The 21,012-nt window shown below is 36.9% G+C and overlaps 3 protein-coding genes across 4 annotated transcripts in view; 1 reads left to right on the forward strand and 2 right to left on the reverse strand.

Annotated features, from left to right (window-relative positions):
• Positions 1–1,879: 1,879 nt before the first annotated feature.
• Positions 1,880–5,915, reverse strand: LOC306852555 (cyclin N-terminal domain-containing protein 1-like). Of its 2 annotated transcripts, none has more exons than XM_079389477.1 (7): positions 5,640–5,915; positions 4,935–5,010; positions 4,706–4,859; positions 4,472–4,634; positions 3,798–3,942; positions 2,405–2,501; positions 1,880–2,294 (listed from the first exon to the last, which is right to left on the reverse strand). In XM_079389477.1, the coding sequence occupies exons 1-7, from the start codon at positions 5,794–5,796 to the stop codon at positions 2,193–2,195; spliced, it is 894 nt and encodes a 297-aa protein (XP_079245603.1). In that variant the 5' UTR covers positions 5,797–5,915; the 3' UTR covers positions 1,880–2,192. The 2 variants fall into 2 exon arrangements, with proteins under 2 accessions (XP_079245603.1, XP_079245604.1); XM_079389478.1 differs by having other exon boundaries at positions 2,039–2,294; positions 4,706–4,823; positions 5,640–5,891.
• Positions 5,916–6,590: 675 nt separating this feature from the next.
• Positions 6,591–9,094, forward strand: LOC306852016 (cytochrome c oxidase assembly factor 3 homolog, mitochondrial-like). The gene is made up of 2 exons (XM_079388584.1): positions 6,591–6,825; positions 8,031–9,094. The coding sequence occupies exons 1-2, from the start codon at positions 6,621–6,623 to the stop codon at positions 8,132–8,134; spliced, it is 309 nt and encodes a 102-aa protein (XP_079244710.1). The 5' UTR covers positions 6,591–6,620; the 3' UTR covers positions 8,135–9,094.
• A 640-nt stretch (positions 9,095–9,734) lies between these two features.
• LOC306852288 (serine/threonine-protein kinase WNK4-like) overlaps positions 9,735–21,012 on the reverse strand; it is a 60,859-nt gene continuing 49,581 nt past the window's right edge. Inside the window, exons 16-21 of the mRNA XM_079389002.1 lie at positions 17,671–18,293; positions 16,237–16,309; positions 14,275–14,755; positions 12,669–12,874; positions 11,117–11,220; positions 9,735–9,805 (exon numbers count right to left, since the gene is read on the reverse strand). Of these exons, the coding sequence (XP_079245128.1) occupies positions 9,764–9,805; positions 11,117–11,220; positions 12,669–12,874; positions 14,275–14,755; positions 16,237–16,309; positions 17,671–18,293 (1,529 nt within the window). The 3' untranslated portion in view covers positions 9,735–9,763. The remainder of the gene's footprint in view (positions 9,806–11,116; positions 11,221–12,668; positions 12,875–14,274; positions 14,756–16,236; positions 16,310–17,670; positions 18,294–21,012) is intronic.

A 21,012-nucleotide genomic window follows, 5' to 3' on the forward strand; every position in this document is an offset into this window, starting at 1 on the left:
TAATGTTTCAGATCATCAAAAAAAAATTAAATATTAAATCAAAGATAACACAAGTAAACACAACATACAGTTTTTAAATAAAGGGTTTTTATGAAGGGAAAACAAAATCCAAACCCACATGTCTGAAGTGTTTAGAGAACATTTAAAAGTAACATTCCCATAATGTTTGAAAAACTATAAAATGGAATATAAGTTCAAATCCTGCCTTTCTGAACCTGGTCTCCTGCTCGGATCTCACTAGTGAAGCTAAATAAAGACAAAACCACACAAGAAAGGCTCAGATGACAACAAAACTTTGCTTTGGTGGACAAAAATATTCCCAAATAATACCATTTTGCTTCTCTGCTTATCCTTTAAAAAACAATAGTAAGGTCATGCTATGAATTACTCATCTCCCTTTTTTTCCAGACTACAGACAGTTACTCAACCTAGACATTTATCTGGCCTTAAGCTTTGCAAAAAATGTCAGAATGACTTTTAATTCAGAAACTGAATGCATGGATGACAGAAAAGCTGTATTCCAGATTTTGTATAAACTGCATGTGCTGATTCAGATTGATTCAGTTTTCTGAGCTCTGTCATCGACCGCATGCATTCATAACTCTGTCACCGTCTGAGTTCACTTCACCTCTCGATTCCTTCAGAGTCCAGCAGGACAGAAGTTTACATGACATCAGCCATCACAGAAAATACATGTTGGCTTACTGAAGATTATGAAATGCATTATTCATTCAGTCCATCTGTTCTGTCGTTCCCCTCGTGGCCTGAATCATTACACCTCTCTCATTAAATACTAGTTTGATTTCACTCTTGTTGTTCAGGGATTCTAAATGAAATCCACTGCTGGAGCAAATAAGGTGATCATCTGTTGGCCACTGACCGGGAGACTGAGCATGTTAGAATAATGCTAACATGATCAACAACTAACAGCGTTTCAAACAGGAAACTCTACAGGGGTTCAAGGAGAAGATGCTGTATGTGGTGACCCCAAAAACACTTAACCTCTTAACTGTAACGCCTAAGACTGGTCTCTCTTTAAAGCACACTCTTACTAATAAATCTGCTTAAGAGGTTCTTCACAGCGATGCCACAGAAGAAGCATTTGTGGTCTAACCATCTCTTACCTTTTTATAATCTGAAGAATGTTAATTAACACACTTAATTAACTGAAAAAATGAAGTGTGGAACGTTGAACACTTCATGCACTTAACTGTTGCAAAAATAAGAAAATCATTTCAGACACAATAACCATGTAATTCATACACTAGATGGTTGAGTATTTTTGAAATATTTTACAGAACTGTGATTTATTCAGAAGAGTACTCAGAGAGTGCGTTCTGACCTTTACTTTTTTTTATATAAATATAAAATCATGAAAAATCGTAACTCATTTTCATGGAGAGTGTTCAAAAGATAACATCCCTTCTATTTTTGGAGAAAAAAAGGTCCAGAAGTGTTTTGAATATAGAAAAGAACAATAGATAATCCATTTTTGATGCATCGTGAACTATAAAGTCCAGGGTCTCGTAGCATGTCTTTTATGTGTTTTTTGAGGTTGAATTGAAATCAAATACTGCCCTTAATAGTGATGTCTACTTCTACTACTAATATTGAGAAAAGTATGTAAAAACATGTTTCAGATCACTCAAGCCATACATGGCAATGAAGACGCCCTTATACGGTTACTAATGGAGTTTGATGGTCACCTAGTGGAACAGCTTGGTACTGCGCCCAAACATAACCTCACTGAAAGCTCATTTTTTGAGATATCAACCTCAAATTTGGAACATAACTTGTTCAGAATTTTGTTTTGATATTCTACCAGTTTTAGAGTAAAACGTGTTTCGTACAATATATATTTTATATAACTTTTTTTGTTATATAATCTTTATAAACATTTTCACTTCTACAATAATCTGCCAAGTGTCTTCTTTAAAAAGGAGACCAAACTTAAGTCTGTGTAATTTATAACAGTTTAAGTTAGGGTTAGGTCAAAAAGTGGAACTGACAGGGAACAGGTTAGAAATCATTGCATAATGAAACATGAATGGCAAGTGCCTCTTTCATTTTAATGATTTATCGTTACATTGTACTTTCACAAGAGAATTTGGAGAGAAATCTAAATAAACAAGGTGATTTCTTATAGGAGTCATCTTCTATCTGTACTCCAGCTCTATTGTGTTCATGCTATTTCAGACGGATCTGGTCTTGGTGATGTGTATCAGGGTGACATACGCAAACTCCATGATGCTCTGGCCTGAAATGCCTGTTATTCCCGTCAGCTCCTCCACCACCTGCAGCACACAAACCCAACTCAGCAGAAACTCTGAGTCCATCATACATACTTAAACGCTTCACAGCTGACTGACTGAATCACCATCAGGATTCAGGAGCCGTTCTGTACCTTCTCCCACATTGAGATGTGATGAATGAAGGCAGCCACAGCAATGACTCCAACTCCCAGAAGCATGAAGTCCTCGGTCACAGACACAAACTGGGCTCTGTTACAAACACAAGACACACTTCATATCCTTCTATGACCAATGACTGATGACCCTGCTCAAGGTAAAGTGTGTAATTCACATGCCAGCAAATATATTCACCAGATGTACATTTCCTGAAGGAGACGTGAGCACAAAACACACCGCTGATGGGAAACGCTGTGTGGTTGCTAAGGTGTTTATGAGGTCATTTATTATGTTGCTAGGCGGCTGATCACATGAAACTCATACCACCGTTGGACCGGTGAGAAATATTTTAAAGTTCCAGCGCTTGCATTTCTGAACCCAGTTTAGATCAGGTCTCTATAAACGCTCTGTTTGATCCAGAGATTCGTTCTCGAGCAACATCTGCAGCAAATCACAATAAAATCATGCATTTAACACAGTTCTAAGGCAAGAAAAAACAGCTGCGAAGAAGGCATCTAAAATAAATACTATATTAATCAATCAACTTAATTTATTCAATTTCTATAAGTGAAAACATGTACTGTAGTTTAGCCATATCTAAATTCTTTATAAATTCTGAAGCTTGCATTTATATGTATTTAAATAAAAAATTTAATATTATTTGTCAAAATATTATTGTTTCTAATGTAAAGAATGAAGTATATATGGGTCAAAGACCAGACACATCAAGTTAATTCACAAAAGTGATTATATGAACATAGAAAGCATATTGAATGCAAGTAAAGTGGCTAATGTGTTTCAGATAACGTGAAAATAAAAATGTCAAAATATGGGTTCAAATTTGTTCCATCGTCAGTCAGTGTAATATTTATTTTAAAGCTGGCACAACAGACTTATTCTGACTAGTACTTATAGTAAATATATAGACGAATAAATGATCATTCTTGTATTTTTAAATGATTCAAAACGTCTTGCTGACAAAAGCATAAAACCTAGATGTTTGAAGGACAGTGGCAAAGATTGGTAAAGATTTACTAATTCATTTATTAATGTCATCTAAATATACCTGACAAGAGTATATCTTTGTATAACTATTGTTATGTGAACCATTTGTAAAGCTGTACTGTATTTATTTATTTTAGTGCTGTCAAACTATTAATCGCATCTAAAATAAACGTTTGTGTATATAATGTGTGTACTGTGTATATACACACATATATTATGCAAAGAAAAACTTTTATTTAGGATGAAACCAGACTTTGCTCAAGCTGCAGCTGACCTCGGTGGTCACTAAGAACGGATTATTTATAGTTTTCTCTTCTGCGATAGAGAAACATCTGAACCAAAATGACATACTTCACCTTAAAGAGCATTAATAGAGAGCCTCACCTTTGCTCCGGAGAAGGGCTGGAGCGTCCGGTGGCAGATATGAGCAGAGAGTGGTAGATCGTCTCCTTCTGCAGGTAAATAAACTGCAGCACACACACACACAGCTGATGCAGCTGAGCCACAGGAACCCGTGCCTCGTTACGGCCTGGAGGTGCACAAACACAGGCATTATTCAGCTGCTTGCACACGAAACATTCACTGGTCACACAATATATGAAAGCTGTCACTCAAACAGCAGAAGCACACACCAAATCTGCAAAACCAGACACTGATTCTCAGCCTTTGACTCAGTTTCAGAAACACTGTGTAATACTGTATTCAAAGCCACAAATGCTTACAGCAAAACAAAATCTGCCAATTACTTTCAGTCTTGAACAGAAATGTACACAGGAGCTCATGAAAGAAGAGCTATTGGTTTTGAATAACTGTGTGTGTGATATATCCAGCAATATAATATAATGGCAAAGGTGTTTGCAATGCAAGACAAATGTTTGCTTTTGAGACGTGTTTGTGATATTTTGAATGCGATGCTTTAATTTTCAAGAGCTGTGATGCGTTTGGCATTGTGTGCGTGCCATTCTTGGATTTGTGTGTGAAGTTGTGAAGAAAGAGGCAGAGGTTTGTAAATGTGCGTCAGCTGTAAGACAAGCGGAGATGCGAGACAATCATCTTACCCAGCACCTCCAAAAGGGTCTCCACGTACGTTAAAGGATTCGGGACGTTCAAGTTAAACTGGAGAGTTTTTAAAATGAGAATCTCAGAGTCCAAGAGCTGCTCTTTGGTTGAAGAGTAACCGGCAGCCTGCAGAAATCTGATCGCAGTCTCATTGTTCACCACCTAGATGAATATAAATACAGCCGATCACATACAGAATACTGGCCAGCTTCTGGTTTATGAGAGAAACGTACATGGGAGTGCAGGTCCAGTTTGCTGGCTATCTGGACGCTGGAGAGGACGGAGAGAAAGAGCTTCTGCTGGAGCGTTTGGAGGATGAGCTCCTCAGACGACGCTGCTTGACCTCTCTGGCTGAGGATTAGATCTTCAGTATACTTGACCATAAACCTGGAGCGTGACGAAGTGAAGGAGCATTACCCAGGTTTACAGAGAATAATGCTCTTTCCAGACTCTTGAAGTTACCTCTGCAGTATGTGTATGGCCTGGTACCCGACCGCAGGGTTCAGCCGCAGCTCCTCACACAGATGAAACACACGCTCTATAATCATAATCCATGCATCACAGTCATAACTGAACACATCAGGGTCACACTACACCCACTAATATACCGTTTATTGTGTCCGCTCAATAAATAATAACTCAATCCCATCTTTATTTGACTCTAACGCACTCTATTCTGATTCTATTCTATCGGTTTTCTCTTTATTTATCATATATAGAAACTTTCCACGTGTCCTTTGGATAAAAGCGTCTGCTGAATGACTAAATGTAAATGTATTCATATTTTCTCATTTTAAACAGTCTTTAGAAAACACTATGAAACGCTTGTTAATGATTTAATCTGACATCCATTATTTTAACATCTCTAAATGAATATAACTGTCCCAAACAATACAACAACAACTAAAAGTGAATGTTTATTATAGCGTAACAAACCCCTCATAATGAGTCGTGTGATATATGGAGTTATTAAATGAAGGTGCTTCAGTTTATCAGGTTTCACTGAATATTATCATGCTTTCCAAACTAATAAACGGGTTTATAATGTCTATAACTCTTGTGATTGTGATATATGAGTTAGTGCTGTCTCTGTGGATGTGTGCTATATCTGAGTATGGTATGGTGATACTAGCAGCTAGTGCACTCGTTAGGGGCCACAGCACTCACCCACTAGCCTGCTGTCTGTGAGGCATCCGCACAGATCGGACACAGTCTCCAGGTGAAGCTGGTTGGTGTTGTTCAGGTTGGACAGAATGTCGGATAAGATGTCTAAAGACAGCTCTCCAGAGCTGCAGCTGCTCGAGAACACAGGCCTGCTGGACATCACCTGCTCCTCATTAACCTCAGCACCTTACTGTACTTTCAATAACTCACACATTTATAGCGCCTTCAGAATGGCGGTTATTTTATAAAGCCGACTGTGATTGGTCGATCCTGAGAGAGAAGTAACCACGTGACAACGACATCAACGAATCAACGCGTTTTATTCTGAATAAAATTCCTCAATATGCAAAAACACAAGAAATATAACATCAGCGCAGTAACTACAGAATTAACTGATATTATATGAGAATGAATATGAATGAATTGTATTATATTGATATGTAATTGACCGACAGGAGCAGTTCATCGATCACGTGATCCACATCTAACTTATTTAAATTTAGTTCATTTAAATAATAAAGACACAGGAAACTTACTTAGCATTTCTATAACTTGTTAAAAATTAAACAAATAGTAAAGCTACATGTAAACTGGCTTTAAATGTCTGATTGGTTAATAAATATCCACAAAGATAAACCCAGCAGCAAAATATTATCTTCTGATCTATATTAATTATTTATTATTATCATCGCTTCAACAGTCTCCTTCAATCAAAAAGCTCTCATATCGTATTATAAAACGATTCTTGAAAGAATTAAAAGAAAGAAGAAAGAAAAGCATGTAAAGTGGCATCAGCTGATCTCGACGCTGACCTTAAAACAAAAAAGAGCTGCGCAAACTCGACGCAGCATTGATGTGCAAACTAACAGAGAGCGAGCTGCGCAAACTCGACGCAGCATTGATGTGCAAACTAACAGAGAGCGAGCTGCGCAAACTCGACGCAGCATTGATGTGCAAAGTCACGTCGCGTTATGTCACGCAAACATGGCGGACACGAGCGGTCAAGGGGAGCCCAAACCTGAAGCGCAGTTTGCGAAGAGAATAGACCCCTCTAAAGACGAGCTGACCAGAGAACAGCAGCAGTTTATCCGGCGAGTGGAGCTGGAGCAGTGGAAGAAGAAAGCAGGCCAGCTCCGCGGGAGAAACATCGCGACGGGCCTCGCTATCGGCGCCGTGGTCCTCGGCATCTGTATCCTTCATCATCATCTTCATCTTCATCATCTTCATCTGTCATGTGTTATATCTTCATCTTCTGTCATGTGTTATATCTTCATCATCTTCATCATCTTCATCTGTCATGTGTTATATCTTCATCATCTTCATCTTCTGTCATGTGTTATATCTTCATCATCATCATGTGTTATATCTTCATCTTCATCATCTTCATCTGATCATGTGTTATATCTTCATCATCATCATCTTCATCTGTCATGTTATATCTTCATCATCTTCATCATCTTCATCTGTCATGTGTTATATCTTCATCATCTTCATCATCATGTGTTATATCTTCATCTGTCATGTGTTATATCTTCATCTGTCATGTGTTATATCTTCATCATCATCATCTTCATCAGTCATGTGTTATATCTTCATCATCTTCATCATCTTCATCTGTCACGTTCAGCTGTACTGTATGTGTATCCTGTAACACTCATCTGGAGCAGAACACAGCTGCTATTAATCATTGATCTCTTTACTGTAAACATGCTATATTCTATATTTTACTTACTAAGAAACAGTTATTATAATTGTCTCAGAATGTATAGAGATGGACTGAACAATCAGGAATGTGTGGGAATTAGAATAAATATCCCAGAGTTTAAAATCTTCAAGGCTGTTTATTCCATCAAAGATACAGAAAACCTGTAATATTGTGAAATCTTATTGCAGTTTATGATATCAGTGTCCTGTGTGAATGTGTTAGTGTCCTGTATTCCTGTGATCTGCAGAAATCATTCTAATATACGGATTTATTATGAATGTTGAAACTCTTATTATTGTTTTTTACAACAGGATACTTGTTCCTTTGATGAATACAAAGTTAAAAAGAGCAGCATTTGTTCAAAATAGAAATATTTTCTAACAATATAAGTCTTCACTATTTTTATTCAGTATTTGAGACAAGACTGAGAGTGGATCACAGGAGTTTTTAACGGGGAAAGGAGCATGTCATATTCCACTCTATATGATATGATATATTAGGGATTTAGCTGTTTTGAAGCATGTTGCTTGCAGCCATTGACTTACACAGTATGGAGAAAAACAACTGCTACCAGCAGCATTCATCAAAATATAGTTTGGCTTTTATGTTGCAGAATGTTCATTTTTGTGTCCTCCTCAGACTGTAGTAGAGATATGATTACATTATTTGCCTTCACCGGCCGTCCACAGATGGCTACACTTTCTACTCTGTATCCCAAGAGAGAGTCATGGATGAAATCGATGAAGAAGCCAGCGCTGCTAAACTACGGGCCCCAAAGACCGGAGCCAACTGACCGAGGCCAGCAGGGGGCGTCAGAGACTCCAGATCTGACCAGCTCCAGCAGGATCCTTGGAGACTGAATATCATGATATTCTTCTATGAACACTGGCTACAGTAACTGATCTCTGAGTGTGAACGCATAATCAGAGTCAGATCAGATTCAGGAACGCTTTGTTTGATTTTTTTTTTGTTTTGAACTCAATAAAAATGTGTTCTAGAGATAATGCTGCAGTGTCAGAAATGAATACTCAGTCTTCTGTATATTTATTGACTTTATTGTACATAAACTATAAGATAGAGAAGGCACAGAGCGGTATAACAGCATAAAGTCACATTTATCTGAAACACGTCGGCTGTGTTTGTGTCTAACTGCACATTTTAAGGCATTCATATGATTCTTCACAGTTTTTAATGAGCCATGAATGGATGATGTTCTTGGGTTTTCATATTAAAGATGCTGTTCCTGTGTGATTGAAAGTCTGAAATGTGTAATTCCTCATGGCAAAAAGGAAAAAGACAACTTTTTAATAAGCCTTTACCGTAAATAACATCTATTTCTGCTCATTCATATTCTGAATCATGCAAGTCAGTGTGTCTCATAAGTTAATTAGAATATAAACAGTGATTTCACCATATGCATGTTTCCACACTAAAGCTACAGAAAGTATAAATGTGGTGAAGAATCTGAGCATACTGTGTTAATATTGCAGAAACAAATGCACTTTTATTGACTGCTCTTTACTAAACATTAGCAGTCAATCATTTATGAGCGACTCTATTGTGCTGCCCCAGATGGGACTCTGAACCTCATGCCAAAGTGCACTGTGCGTTTACAGCTGTCTTCATTTCTATGGCTGATACTTTCTTTGAGTTTTGGTGCAGTTAGTAGAAATAGTTCATCCAAAATTAAAAATGCACTCACTCTTAGTTCATCTGAGATCAGGATGAGTTTGTTTCTTCATCAGGTTTGTAGAAATGTGTCTCTGCATCAGTGTCTCAGCAATGGATGCTCTGCAGTGAATGGGTGCCGTCAGAATGAGAGTCCAAACAGCTGATAAAAACATCACAATAATCCAAATTGTGAGACAAAAGCTGAAACAAATCCAGCATTAAGATGTTTTAACTCATTCTGACGGCACCCATTCACTGCAGAGCATCCATTGCTGAGACACATTTCTCCAAATCTGATGAAGAAACACAGCAAATTTGGGAGAGCTATCTAACATTTCCACATGAAGTCAGACTGATAAAAGACAATTAAATATATATGTAAATATATATAAACACAGACGTCAAAGTCAAGAGGTTCTGCACATCAGCGGATGAAAATCTCAAAGCTGGCATAATCAATGCAAAAATAATATATATTTATCCCACCCACCCAAAATCAGTTTTTTATTTATGTATTCACATTTGGAGTATAAAAGAGACCCTGTCAGATAAGAGCAGAGATATCTGTGGAGTTTCTCCAGCGCAGAGACAGCAGGACGTCTGAGGTCCAGTCGTGGACTGGAGAGTTTCAGAAAGTCTTCAGAGAGAACATCACAGCATCATAAAACAGCAGAGTCCCGTCCAACCGCTGGCTCTTCACAGAAACACGCAGCGCTGGAAACTGCATTATATTCCAGGATCAGACGAGCGGTCATGAGCGGATGAGGTAGTCTGATGCAGCAGGCTCAGGATTCTTACTGAAACAACAGACAAACCTTGCAATGCATTGTTTGCTACATTTCCCAAGAGCTGATTGAACTAGCGTATGATTATGTGCTACTAATGAAGCATATACTGGATAGTCACAATATATATGCAATATACACAGTGTTGGGGAGTAACCAGTTACATTACATCATTTAAAACAAATGTAGTTAAATTACAGTTACTTATGAAAATGTTAATGATTACAAAGAGAGTTACATCTGAATATTTTCACACACAAACATTAAATTGATTTCTTTCATAAATTACAGTGACTGCTCTAAAATATGAGACAGCAATGTTTCAGGAGTTTATGACAGAATAAGATGCTTTTTCAATAACTGTTTTATTTCCTATTTAGGTTTATGCATATGCTTTATTTATTAAGATTAACTGTTTTTTCCAAAGCATTGTTAGATGCCAGTGATTCCTGTCATAGCCACTAAAACTATTTCTTTGTTATGATTTTAAAGTCAGTCTGATTGAAAATGAAATGATTATGATCTTAATTGAAGTGAAGGATTGTGAATCCTGACAGTAATCAGTGTTGAGAAGGTGAACCCTGCCTGCTTTACATGATTCAAAGTGATTAGCAGATGAAAACATTTGCTACAAATATAGAAAAGTAATCAGTTACATTCCTTTAATAAAGTAGATGAAATAGTTAAACTACTATTACATTTTAAATAGTAATCTGTAACTATGACATTTCCAAAGGAACCTTCCCTGAATATATATGCACTGTGTGCAGTTTGTGTTTGATCATAATCGTTTCATAACTCACGAGTAATATCTCTGATTTAAGCTTCAATGGCATGAATGATGCTGAAGTCAGAAAGATCCATGTCTGTGAATCGCTTCAAACTGACAGTTTTTAATTGGTAATTATTGCTCATTACAAATGCATTGTTTTATTGGTGCATATAAATTAATTAAAATAAAAAAATCTTTCATTTAGTGAAAGACAATGCTGCAATGGAGAATGAATGTTGCACTATATTATAAAATAAATAAAACAATCTAAAACTTGCCATTTGAAATTTATTAAAATGTTACATATTTATTTTTTATAATTTATTTAATTTTATTAAATTAAAATGTTTTATATTTATATTAATTGTTTATATTGTATTAATTTTAGATTTTATTATATACATTTTATTTAATTTAATGTTTTCTTTTATGTTTGCCTAAATGGCATCAAACAATGGAGGAATGTTAATTCCATGAAAGCAGATGCAAATGAAGGGCTTGTTTATCAAGAATGCATGTTTGGCTGAAATCAGCAGAAGAATCGTACCATTCCGATAAAATCAGCAGCGAACGTCACTCCTTTTGTCGGCCGTGACCCGTCCTGTGAACTGCTGCTGCTGTCGCCGCTCAGGGAGTTCTTCCTCATGATCCCTGTGGACCAATCACAGCACAGCACAGGTGTTAAACGTCCTGTATCCAGCCTCATCTAAAAGCACTTCTGGGTCTCTGTACTGATCAGAGATACAAAAGCTGTGATTAAACTGACCGGTAAGATTCTTGGTTTGTCTGAATTATAAGGAAAAGAAAAGGTAGGCATTGTTCAGTGTTCAGTGAAAAGAAACAATGAGAAATACTTTAGACAGAAATCCTTTCGATGAGATCTGTTGATACCAAGAAGAACTGCTGAAGAATTGAACTAAAACTAAAATTAAATCATTCAAAAAATACTTCAAATAAATGTTAACTTCAATCAAATAAAACAAACATTTAAATGAAAACAAAGTATAAAAATAAAGACTGATTCAAAATGTTAATAAAATCTATCATATCTAGGTAACACTTTACAATAAGGTTTCATTTGTGAACTGACAATAATACTTCTAAAGTAATTAGTGATCCTAATTAATGCTCATTTCTAACATGACTAGTTGTTATTGAAGTCAAAAGTTGTATCTGTTAACATTATTTAATGGACCTGATCTGAAATGAACTAACAATGAACAATTGTGTTTTATAACATTAATAAAGACAAATAAATACTGTAATGTAATTAATGTCATCAACTATAATGAAGTCTTACCATACTCAGTGTCATTTAATTACTTTAGTAAGGGATTACTCTTATTTTTCTGTCATTTAATTACAGTTACTTCATGTGTAATTGAACTTAATGCTGTGTATAGACTGTAGAATATTTACACACAATACAATACTGGATTAAAGTCTAAGCTTAAAACGCATGCTTTTATGCACCCTTCTCACTTTAAACACTTGAGTTCATAAGAATATTAGTAACACTTTAGTGTCTAAACTAGTTGGTTGTTAGCATGAATATTACTGGGATATTGGCTCTTTATTATTACTTAAAAAGCACATATTAATGTCTGCAAGACCTTATTCTGAATCTTTAATCCTACTCAATTCTTAAACTACTAAGTATTAATAAGCAGTAATTAGGAGTATTTTGAGGCAGTGAGAATTGGACTCGAATCTAAAGTGTGACCAGAATGTGTGTTGATTATTATTTATTTGAAAGAATTAAAAGAATCATTTGATGTCTATCCTTGAATCATTAACTTGTTGAGGTCGATATAGGATTTAGAAAGTAATTAGTAATATGTTTTTGGAGAGAGTAATTGTCCAGTAATCTAATTACACTGTTGAAGATGTAATTAGTAACTAGTAATTCATTACTTTTTTAGAGTAACCAACCCAACACTGACCATAGTCTAATTAAGAATTATTTGACAGATATGCTTGTTAGAGAAGCAACGCTAAACTGCAGTGCGTTCCCGATCCGGTGCTTATACGCTGATGCAACCCATGAAGCCCACGAGCGCTTGATCTAGTGACTGTGGAAATGGAGAAGTGTGTTTGACCTGTTAGAGGCAGAATGTCGACTCTCTGGAGGCTGTTTCTGCGAGACGAGGGGAAGTTTGCTCCTTTAGACAGCCGGCGCTGGCGGCTGGAGAGCATGGCAGCCGGAGACACGATGCAGGGCGGAGGAACCTTCCCCATCCTGGAGTACAGCTCCTCGATCTCCTGCTTCTGCAGCGTCTGCAGAGACTGAACCTCACACAGGTGTCTGAGAAGCAGAGGAGAAGAGCGTCTGACCGTCACACGCAGCACAAAACTACACCAGTGACCCCATCCCACAGATCAAACTCCCATACAGTCCATGCCTGTCTAACGCATTATACTGAAATCACCACATGTGACCCTGGAGCACAAAACCAGTCATGAGATTCAGATTTATGCATCATCTGAATAAATCATCTCTCCATTGATGTATGGATATGAGGACAATATCTGTCTGAGATACAACTATTTGAAAATCTGGAATCTGAGGGAGCAAAAAAATCTAAATATTGAGAAAATCTCCTTTAAAGTTGTTCAAATGAAGTTCTTAGCAATGCATATTACTAATCAAAAATGAAGTTTTGATATATTTACAGTAGGACATTTACTAAATATCTTGATGGAACATGATCTTAATATCCTAATGATTTTTGTCATAAAAGAGAAATGGATAATTTTGATCCATACAATGCATTGTTGGCTATTGCTACAGATATACCTGTGTTACTCATGACTGCTTTTGTGCTGCAGGGACACTATATATATATATATATATATTTTCATAAAGGTGCTCCTTCCTCACAAAACCCATCATCTTGCACACTTTAATCATTGACAGCATATAAAATTAGGTAAAATATTTCAATACAAACGTTTCGGTCAAATTATTATGCAATATGTGGAAACATTGACCCGCAGCAAAAGCTTAAGAGGTGTCTGCAGGAAAAGCCTGATTTTGAGAGAAATACAATAAAACACAGTTTCTTCTTACAGCAGTCTTAAAGATAAAGCTTACGACAAATAAAAGAGTTCTACAAATAACCTTCTAGTGAACAGTTCCTAAAAGAACCATTGGGAACAAAGCATTATAAAGTGCAATAAAAGACAATAACCTAATTAATGCATTAAAATCACTTTACTAAACACTTCCGGTAAAGTGTTGCAGAACCATTTTTTCCTATTTGAATAACATTTTAAAACATTAAAGAACATTTTCCACTATAAGAAAGCTTTTGTGCAATGGAACAGTTCAGAGGATGCTAAAGGTTCCTCATGGAACCATTGATGCCATATTTTTAAGCGTGTAGAGGAACCGTTTTGGGCTCCTCAAAGAACTTTTGGTGAAAACTTAAAGAAAAGAACCATTTTTATTTAAGACTCTCAGAAAAAAGGTACAAAAGCTGTCACTAGCTTCTCAAACAGTATACATCTGTGCCTTATTAAGCCCTAAAGACTGCATATTACTGTCTTAGAGGTACATATTATTGACAAAAGTGTACATATTGGTAACTAAATGGTACGTATTGACCAGGTAGTGCCTCAGAGACAGCTTTGTACCTTTTTTCTGAGTGCGAAGAACATTTTAGTAAGCTTTCATGTGATAGAAAGGCTCTAAAGGGCTCTTACTTCTCCCTCAGCTCCTGCAGCTCCGCCCACATCTCCTCGTCCTCGCTCTCTGATTCGTCGCTGCTCAGGTAGGAGGAGCTGCGGGTGTAGCTCATCCAGAGGCTGTGTAGAGGAGCAGTGACCGGAGGGCTGGCCGTGTTTCCATCCCACACAGAAAAACCGCTGTCCACCGACGTGCCCATGACATCTGCTCTGCGGCCCTTCCTCCTCCTGTATTTCTTATCCACGGGCGTCTCTTCTTCATCATCATCATCCATCTGCCCCTCTCGGTCTTCTTTCCGATCGCTCTGTGTCTCGGGCCGGTCAGCAGAACTCAATAAATCCCGCCGAGCCTCGCAGGAGGCAAGAAGCTGCCGTTTTTCTGCTGGATTCTGATCCAGAGAGTGGATGTGATTATCCGGAGGAACGGCTGGTGTGTTTTCAGGAATCTCTTTACTGGGGGACACGTGAAAACGGCCCACAGTTACAGCAGACTTCAGCTCTGTGAGAGAGAACGAGTGACGGTCAGAAGAGCAGATAATCACAGTTCTGTCATCACATCTGACCTCATCACACTGCGCTCCAGTGATGGACAGGGGTCATCCCGGAAATAAAATGCTTATTTTGCCTTTTTAGCCCTCTGGTGCTGGTCTTCAGCCATTTTTTTAAATTATATTTGAAATTTAATTTAATTACATTGTACATCAGAATGGTTCAAAACTTGATCACTTGATCACATAAGTTGCTATATGAACACACACACACACACACACACACAGAGATACACACACACACACAGAGATACACACAGAGATACACACACACACACACACACACACACAGAGATACACACACACACACACACACACACACACAGAGATACACACGTAGCATGAGAAACATGCCCATATCACGATGCTTGCACCACCATGTCTTCACAGAGTACTGTGGCTTGAATTCAGTGTTTGGGGGTCGTCTGTGGACCCTAGACCCAAAAAGAACAATTCTGCTTCATCAATCCACAAAATATTGTGCCATTTCTCTTTAGGCCAGTCAGTGTGTTCTTTGGCTAATTGTAACCTCTTCATTTGTTCAACAATGGGGCTTTGCGGGGGCTTCTTGCCGATAGCTTGGCTTCACATACTAATTATTAAAGTGCTCACAGGTAACTTTACACTTTCTTTGATCGCCCTGGAGCTGATCATTGACTGAGTCTTTGTCATTTTGGCCATTCTTCGATCCATTCGAATGGTAGTCTTCCGTTTTCTTCCACATCTTTCTGGTTTTGGCTGCTATTTTAAAGCATTTGATATCATTTTAGCTGAGCAGCCTATCATTTTCTGCACTTCTTCATATGTTTTCCCCTCTAATCAACTTTTTAATCAAAGTACGCTATTCTTTTGAACAATGTCTGGAACGACTCATTTTACTCAGATTTTCAGAGAAATGCACAGAACAACATTTTCAGCCTTCGTCCTTAAATAAGGGCCACTTGTTTGACATATTTCTATTACTTTTCCACACCTACTAGTGAAATATTTGCATAAAATATATATACATAAACATACATCATACATATATTGTTTACTCTCTGCACACATTGTATTGATCTTAATAACTTTAATGCACTTGAAGTGTGCAGCAAACATACACTCCTGCAGGCTAATGTTTCTAAACAGCAGACAATAGGCAGTATTGAGTGTATACTGTAATATCCAGGAAGGGTTATGTTTGTGTTCCACTCCGAACACAGCCAGCATAGCTCTGCTTTCAGGGACACATCAACTGTGTACTGACTCTGAGGAGCAAAACAACACTTTGCTTTCGCAAGACCTCCACAGGCTTATTTAATAAGTGTCCACAAGCCTTTAGTGGCGCTACATTATAAAAGCACATTATGTAAGAAGAGAGTAGCAGGTAGTGTGGAGCGGTAGGGTTGCGTAAGTGTGTGTAAATGTGTGTGTTTTAGGGTCAATGTCTCACCAGATGGAGAGGAGATTTGTTGGCACTCTAGCGCAGGCGGGGGGGACGATGATCGAGGACTGGATGATGAAACCTTGGAGAGAACGCAAGAGTGCTTTATTCAGACAAACTTCCACATCTGGCTTTCATAACCGAGGATGAGCACATTCAAAGGTACATTCAGTCATATAAAACAATGCCAACACTATGGAAACAAACACAGCCACAACGCAACAAAGAAACATTTACTCAATGAGACCAGATCACTGATTTGATTTAGATCCGCACACAGCATTGCTTCCACCCAGACTGGGGTTATATATTTGCTCAAAATTAATCATATATCACCGGACTTGGAAATGATGGAGTGATGGAATAACTTTATGAAATATGAAGTGATTATTTTTAAATTAATATTTAATGAAGTCATTAATTTTTGTTAATGTTTATATGATTAAATAAAAATTGCAATTTTAATTAAATGTCATAAATGAATTGTTTATAAAAAATATATAAAAATTTAATTCATTACAGTTATTATATTTATTATACTTATTATACTTTTATTTAGTGCTGTCAGATTAATCACAATTAATCCAAAATAAAAGTTTTTGTTTACATAATACGTGTGTGTGCTGTGTATATTTATTATGTATATATATAAATACACACACATACAGTATACATTTAAAAAATATTTACATGTATATATTTATATTAATATAATTTATATTATATAGAAATATATTTAACATATAAACATCACTTTTTTCTTAAATATATACATGCATGTGTGTGTATTTATATATACATAATAAATATACACAGCAAACACACGTATTATGTAAACAAAAACTTTTATTTTGGATGTGATTAATCATTTGACAGCACTAATTTTATTATATTTTTACTGCCATTCAAAATACAATATAAATTTTCCTAAAATCCGCATTTTATTCAGGCTGTTTTTGAGAAGCAGATAAGGCTTGAATTGTTCTGATAAAATATCATTTAAAATGTGAAGACAAAAATGCACAATTTGGTCAAAAACAAATAATGAATAAAGTGAACAAATATATAAATACGACTAACTATTTTTAATATTATTAATATTATTATTATTGTAATATTGCAGTGCAAAATATTAATCATTTTTATTATTTGATTTGAATTTTACTTAAAGTTTTAATTTGTAAAATGACAATACTAATATGTATGTCTCAATGTCTTCTTTTTCAAATCTTCTGTTTTGTTGTCAAAAGCAGGTTTATATGCTCTTCTCGTTACATGTTTGAGAGATGACTGGGTTGCATTAACATGCATTTGAAAAAGCTGCAAAAACCCTCCGAGCTGCAGAAAACACCAGATCCTGAGCTGCTCACGTGTAAATGAACACAGGCCTTTGCCGTTGTATTTATAAATTTTTTTCAATGAATCAGGAAATTCAAGGCTTACTCTGCTGTCTGGACTGGCTCGTGAGGAAGACGACTGTCCAGATGAAGAGCCGGGGCTGCTCCTCTGCTCCAGTAAGTGTCTGGGGAAAGCCGCTCTGTATCCATGAGGATATTCCTTGGAGGATTCCCTTGCGAACAGCGTTCCCTCTTGAGAAGCAGCGGCTGCTGTCTGCTGGCCGGCCGAAGCAGATGCTGGAACAGCTCTGGAAGCAGCAGACATCACGGCGTCTCGATACTGGGAATCCACGCTCTGGTAATACTCGGGGTTATACTGTGCCTCCGGAGGATACTGGGGTGTGTAGAGCATGGGATACCCAGCCTGCACCAGACTCGGAGCGGGCATGAAGGACTGGGCCATGCTCATGGCCATAGACATCACATGAGCCAGAGAGAACATCGGCTGACTGTGAGGAGGCCACAGGTGAGCCGGAGACGTCTGGAAGACGTCTGAAACAGGACTGGAGACATCTGAGCCGAGGGGACTCGGGGAGCCCGGGGCCGACGAAGGGGACGGGAAGGGGAAGTGTGTGTTCACGTATGAGGGAATGAACTGCTGCACCTGAGGTAGTCTGGAATGAGGAGGATAGACGGATGCAGACGGGATCTGATGAGGATGAGGAGAACCTGGGAAATGACAAAAACATCAGCTAATTAGACAGCAGATCAGAGTGAGATCTGGATGAAAAAGCATAAGGGATATTACTGCAACAACCTCGAACGCCAGGAAAAGTATTTTTTTTATCTATTTTGTTTAACTTGATATATACTAAAATAACTAAAAATAAAAATTATTTAAAGCTATACAGACATTTGAAAAAAGCAAAAACAAAAAGCAAATCATAAAAGGACAAAACTCAACAAAACATTACAATTTTCAAAACTTACAATTTTTTTAATTAAAAAAAACGAAAAATGAAAAAAAAATCTGTAATAAAATATTGATATAAACTATATTAGTATCTCATTGATACTAAAATAACACTGCTGTGTGGTTGCTCACTAGTTTTTTAATTTTTAATTTTTCAAATTGTAAATAAAAAAAGCTGCATGACCTGAAGCATCAATCAATCACGTCTGCACAAATATGTGGTTGAGTTACATGAGAGTTTTATTAATGCGTCTCACCACACGACTCATGACACTGTGCACCTTCTATATATGTTAATATTTAAAAGCTGCTTGTGATCGGCTTTGGTTCATCATGTGGCCTGTGTGAAGCTGTGAAAACAGATTTCAGTACTTCAATAGGTTGGTATATTAACATTATATCAGTTAATGAAATTACGGTATATAACTGTAAATTTAAGTTAAAACCGTAAAACCTAAAATGTTGTTAGCGTATTTTTTACGGTAGCATTCCGGCGTCCACAGCTGCCAGTTTTTTACCTTAAATTTTATGGATTTTTTTTTTTTACAGTGAACAAAAGCTAGTGTTGCAGTCGACTGAATGGCACTCATTCATAAGCACCAAGCAAACCGTGACTGCAGCACTCTTTTGTGTGAATCCAGGCCATGATGAATGAATACGAGCCACGATGAATGAGCGTAACAGGTTCCTCCTGTACCTGAGCAAACAGAAGCAGCTGTCACACACCTATGGGCTCATCCCATCACTAGCATTGTGCGTCTGTCAGTAAACTCAGTGAAGATCACACAGAGTGTTCTCTAACACGTCTGAATCTGGACATGGATGGAGCCAGCGAGCCTGACATTCAGGAAAATACAAACCAGCTGTGCAGCTCTGCCCTGTAAAGCTCTCATTGTAACGCAGGCTGTCGGTAATTTCTGCGTAATTACTGCAGACATCATAGCAGTGGCTCTTTTGGTTGCATCTGGCTGTTCTTTTAAAGAAATGGAACAAGCGAGATGTATGAAGGAGGCATGGAACCAGAACAGAATGTTCCGAGGAGAAGCTGGGGGTCTTACTACAGAGCTCCTCTATGAGGAGAACCTGCAGACAGATGTGGAGCAGAAGTTGAGCTACAAATCTCTTTCATGGAGTGAGCTGGAAACTTTCCACTAATGTATTTTTTTCTGTCTGTCATTCCCAAAAATGTATATGCGATTACTGTTCATACAATAATGTAGCTAAAACAGGAGGTTATGGGTTCGATTCCCAGGGAATACAAGATAAAAGCATCTGCCAAATGCATGAATGCATAAATGTATGTAGATTTTGTCTTGATGTAGCCAATACTAACAATCTAAAAATAAAAATTTAATTTAAAAAATAATAATAATTTAATAATAAAAATGACCAGGTTTAAGGAAAGGTCATACCACACATGCATGACATGATTGGAATCTCTTTCAGAACAGTATTTCTGATCCTGATGAATGATAAAAACACTGACAGCCAATCAGAATCCATCTGACCTTAAAGAGCTCAAGCATTTAAAGCGGCAGACGACAAAACTGCAGCGAGCTTATAATGAACAAAACGATATCATCTGAATATAGTTATAGTTAGGGTTCCTAAGTTATCGTTCTTGGTGTAAATGGGCCTTAACCTTGGTAAAACTACTGTATTATCAGTCATACTTTATTTGAAGGTCCAATTCTCCCTATTAACTAACTATTAACTAGGACTTTTGCCTCAATAAACTCTTAATTTGCTGCTTATTAATAGTTATAGTAATAATATAGTTGTTAAGTTTAAGTATTGGGTAGGATTAGGGATGCAGAACATGTGCTTTATAAGTATTAATAAACAGGCAATATGTTAATAATAGGCATGCTAATAAACAACTAGTTAATAGTGAGAACTGGTCCCTGAACTAAAGTGTTACTGTATTATCTAAAAAATGTTTAACATGCTAATTTGGTCACAACAACACTATCTTAATTTTTAAATCATTGCATTTGAAACATTTGAAGTTGTCATGTCATTGTTCAGTAAAAGAGTGTGTAACAATTAACATATTTCTCATGCAACATCTGTTTCTCCAGGAAGAAAATGGTGGCAAGAGCTCTTTTACTCTTGCCTTTTTGGCTTTTTATTTTTATTCTGCTTTATTAATATGAAAAAGATCATTATGGAAGATTATTTCTGCCACAGAACAAAAAATAAAAAAGATATTTGAAACTTTTTCATCTCACTTTGTTTCTTGAAATTTCAACAAAATAGTCAGAATTGCAAGATATAAACTCACAAATGCGAGGGACAAACGAGTCAAAATTGTGAGATAAAAAAGCAAGTTTGTCATAATTCTGGCTTTTTTAAAAACAAAATTTTATCCCAAATGTGATTTAATATCTCACAATATAGACATTTCTTCACAGAATTCGTGGGAAGTCGTGGCCTAATGGTTAGAGAGTCGGACTCGTAATCCAAAGGTTGTGG

This window comes from Barbus barbus (genome assembly GCF_936440315.1).
Source record: "Barbus barbus genome assembly, chromosome: 32".
Taxonomy (NCBI): Eukaryota; Metazoa; Chordata; class Actinopteri; order Cypriniformes; family Cyprinidae; genus Barbus; species Barbus barbus.

Excerpts from the sequence above, each read along its gene's own strand:
- LOC306852555 (XM_079389477.1), bottom strand. The coding sequence starts at position 5,796 with ATGTCCAGCAGGCCTGTGTTCTCGAGCAGCTGCAGCTCTGGAGAGCTG. Across the intron at positions 4,860-4,934 it reads GCCATACACATACTGCAGAG|GTTTATGGTCAAGTATACTG; the intron begins GTAACTTCAAGA and ends GTCACGCTCCAG. Across the intron at positions 3,943-4,471 it reads GACCCTTTTGGAGGTGCTGG|GCCGTAACGAGGCACGGGTT; the intron begins GTAAGATGATTG and ends GTGCACCTCCAG.
- LOC306852016 (XM_079388584.1), top strand. The coding sequence starts at position 6,621 with ATGGCGGACACGAGCGGTCAAGGGGAGCCCAAACCTGAAGCGCAGTTT. Across the intron at positions 6,826-8,030 it reads CGCCGTGGTCCTCGGCATCT|ATGGCTACACTTTCTACTCT; the intron begins GTATCCTTCATC and ends GGCCGTCCACAG.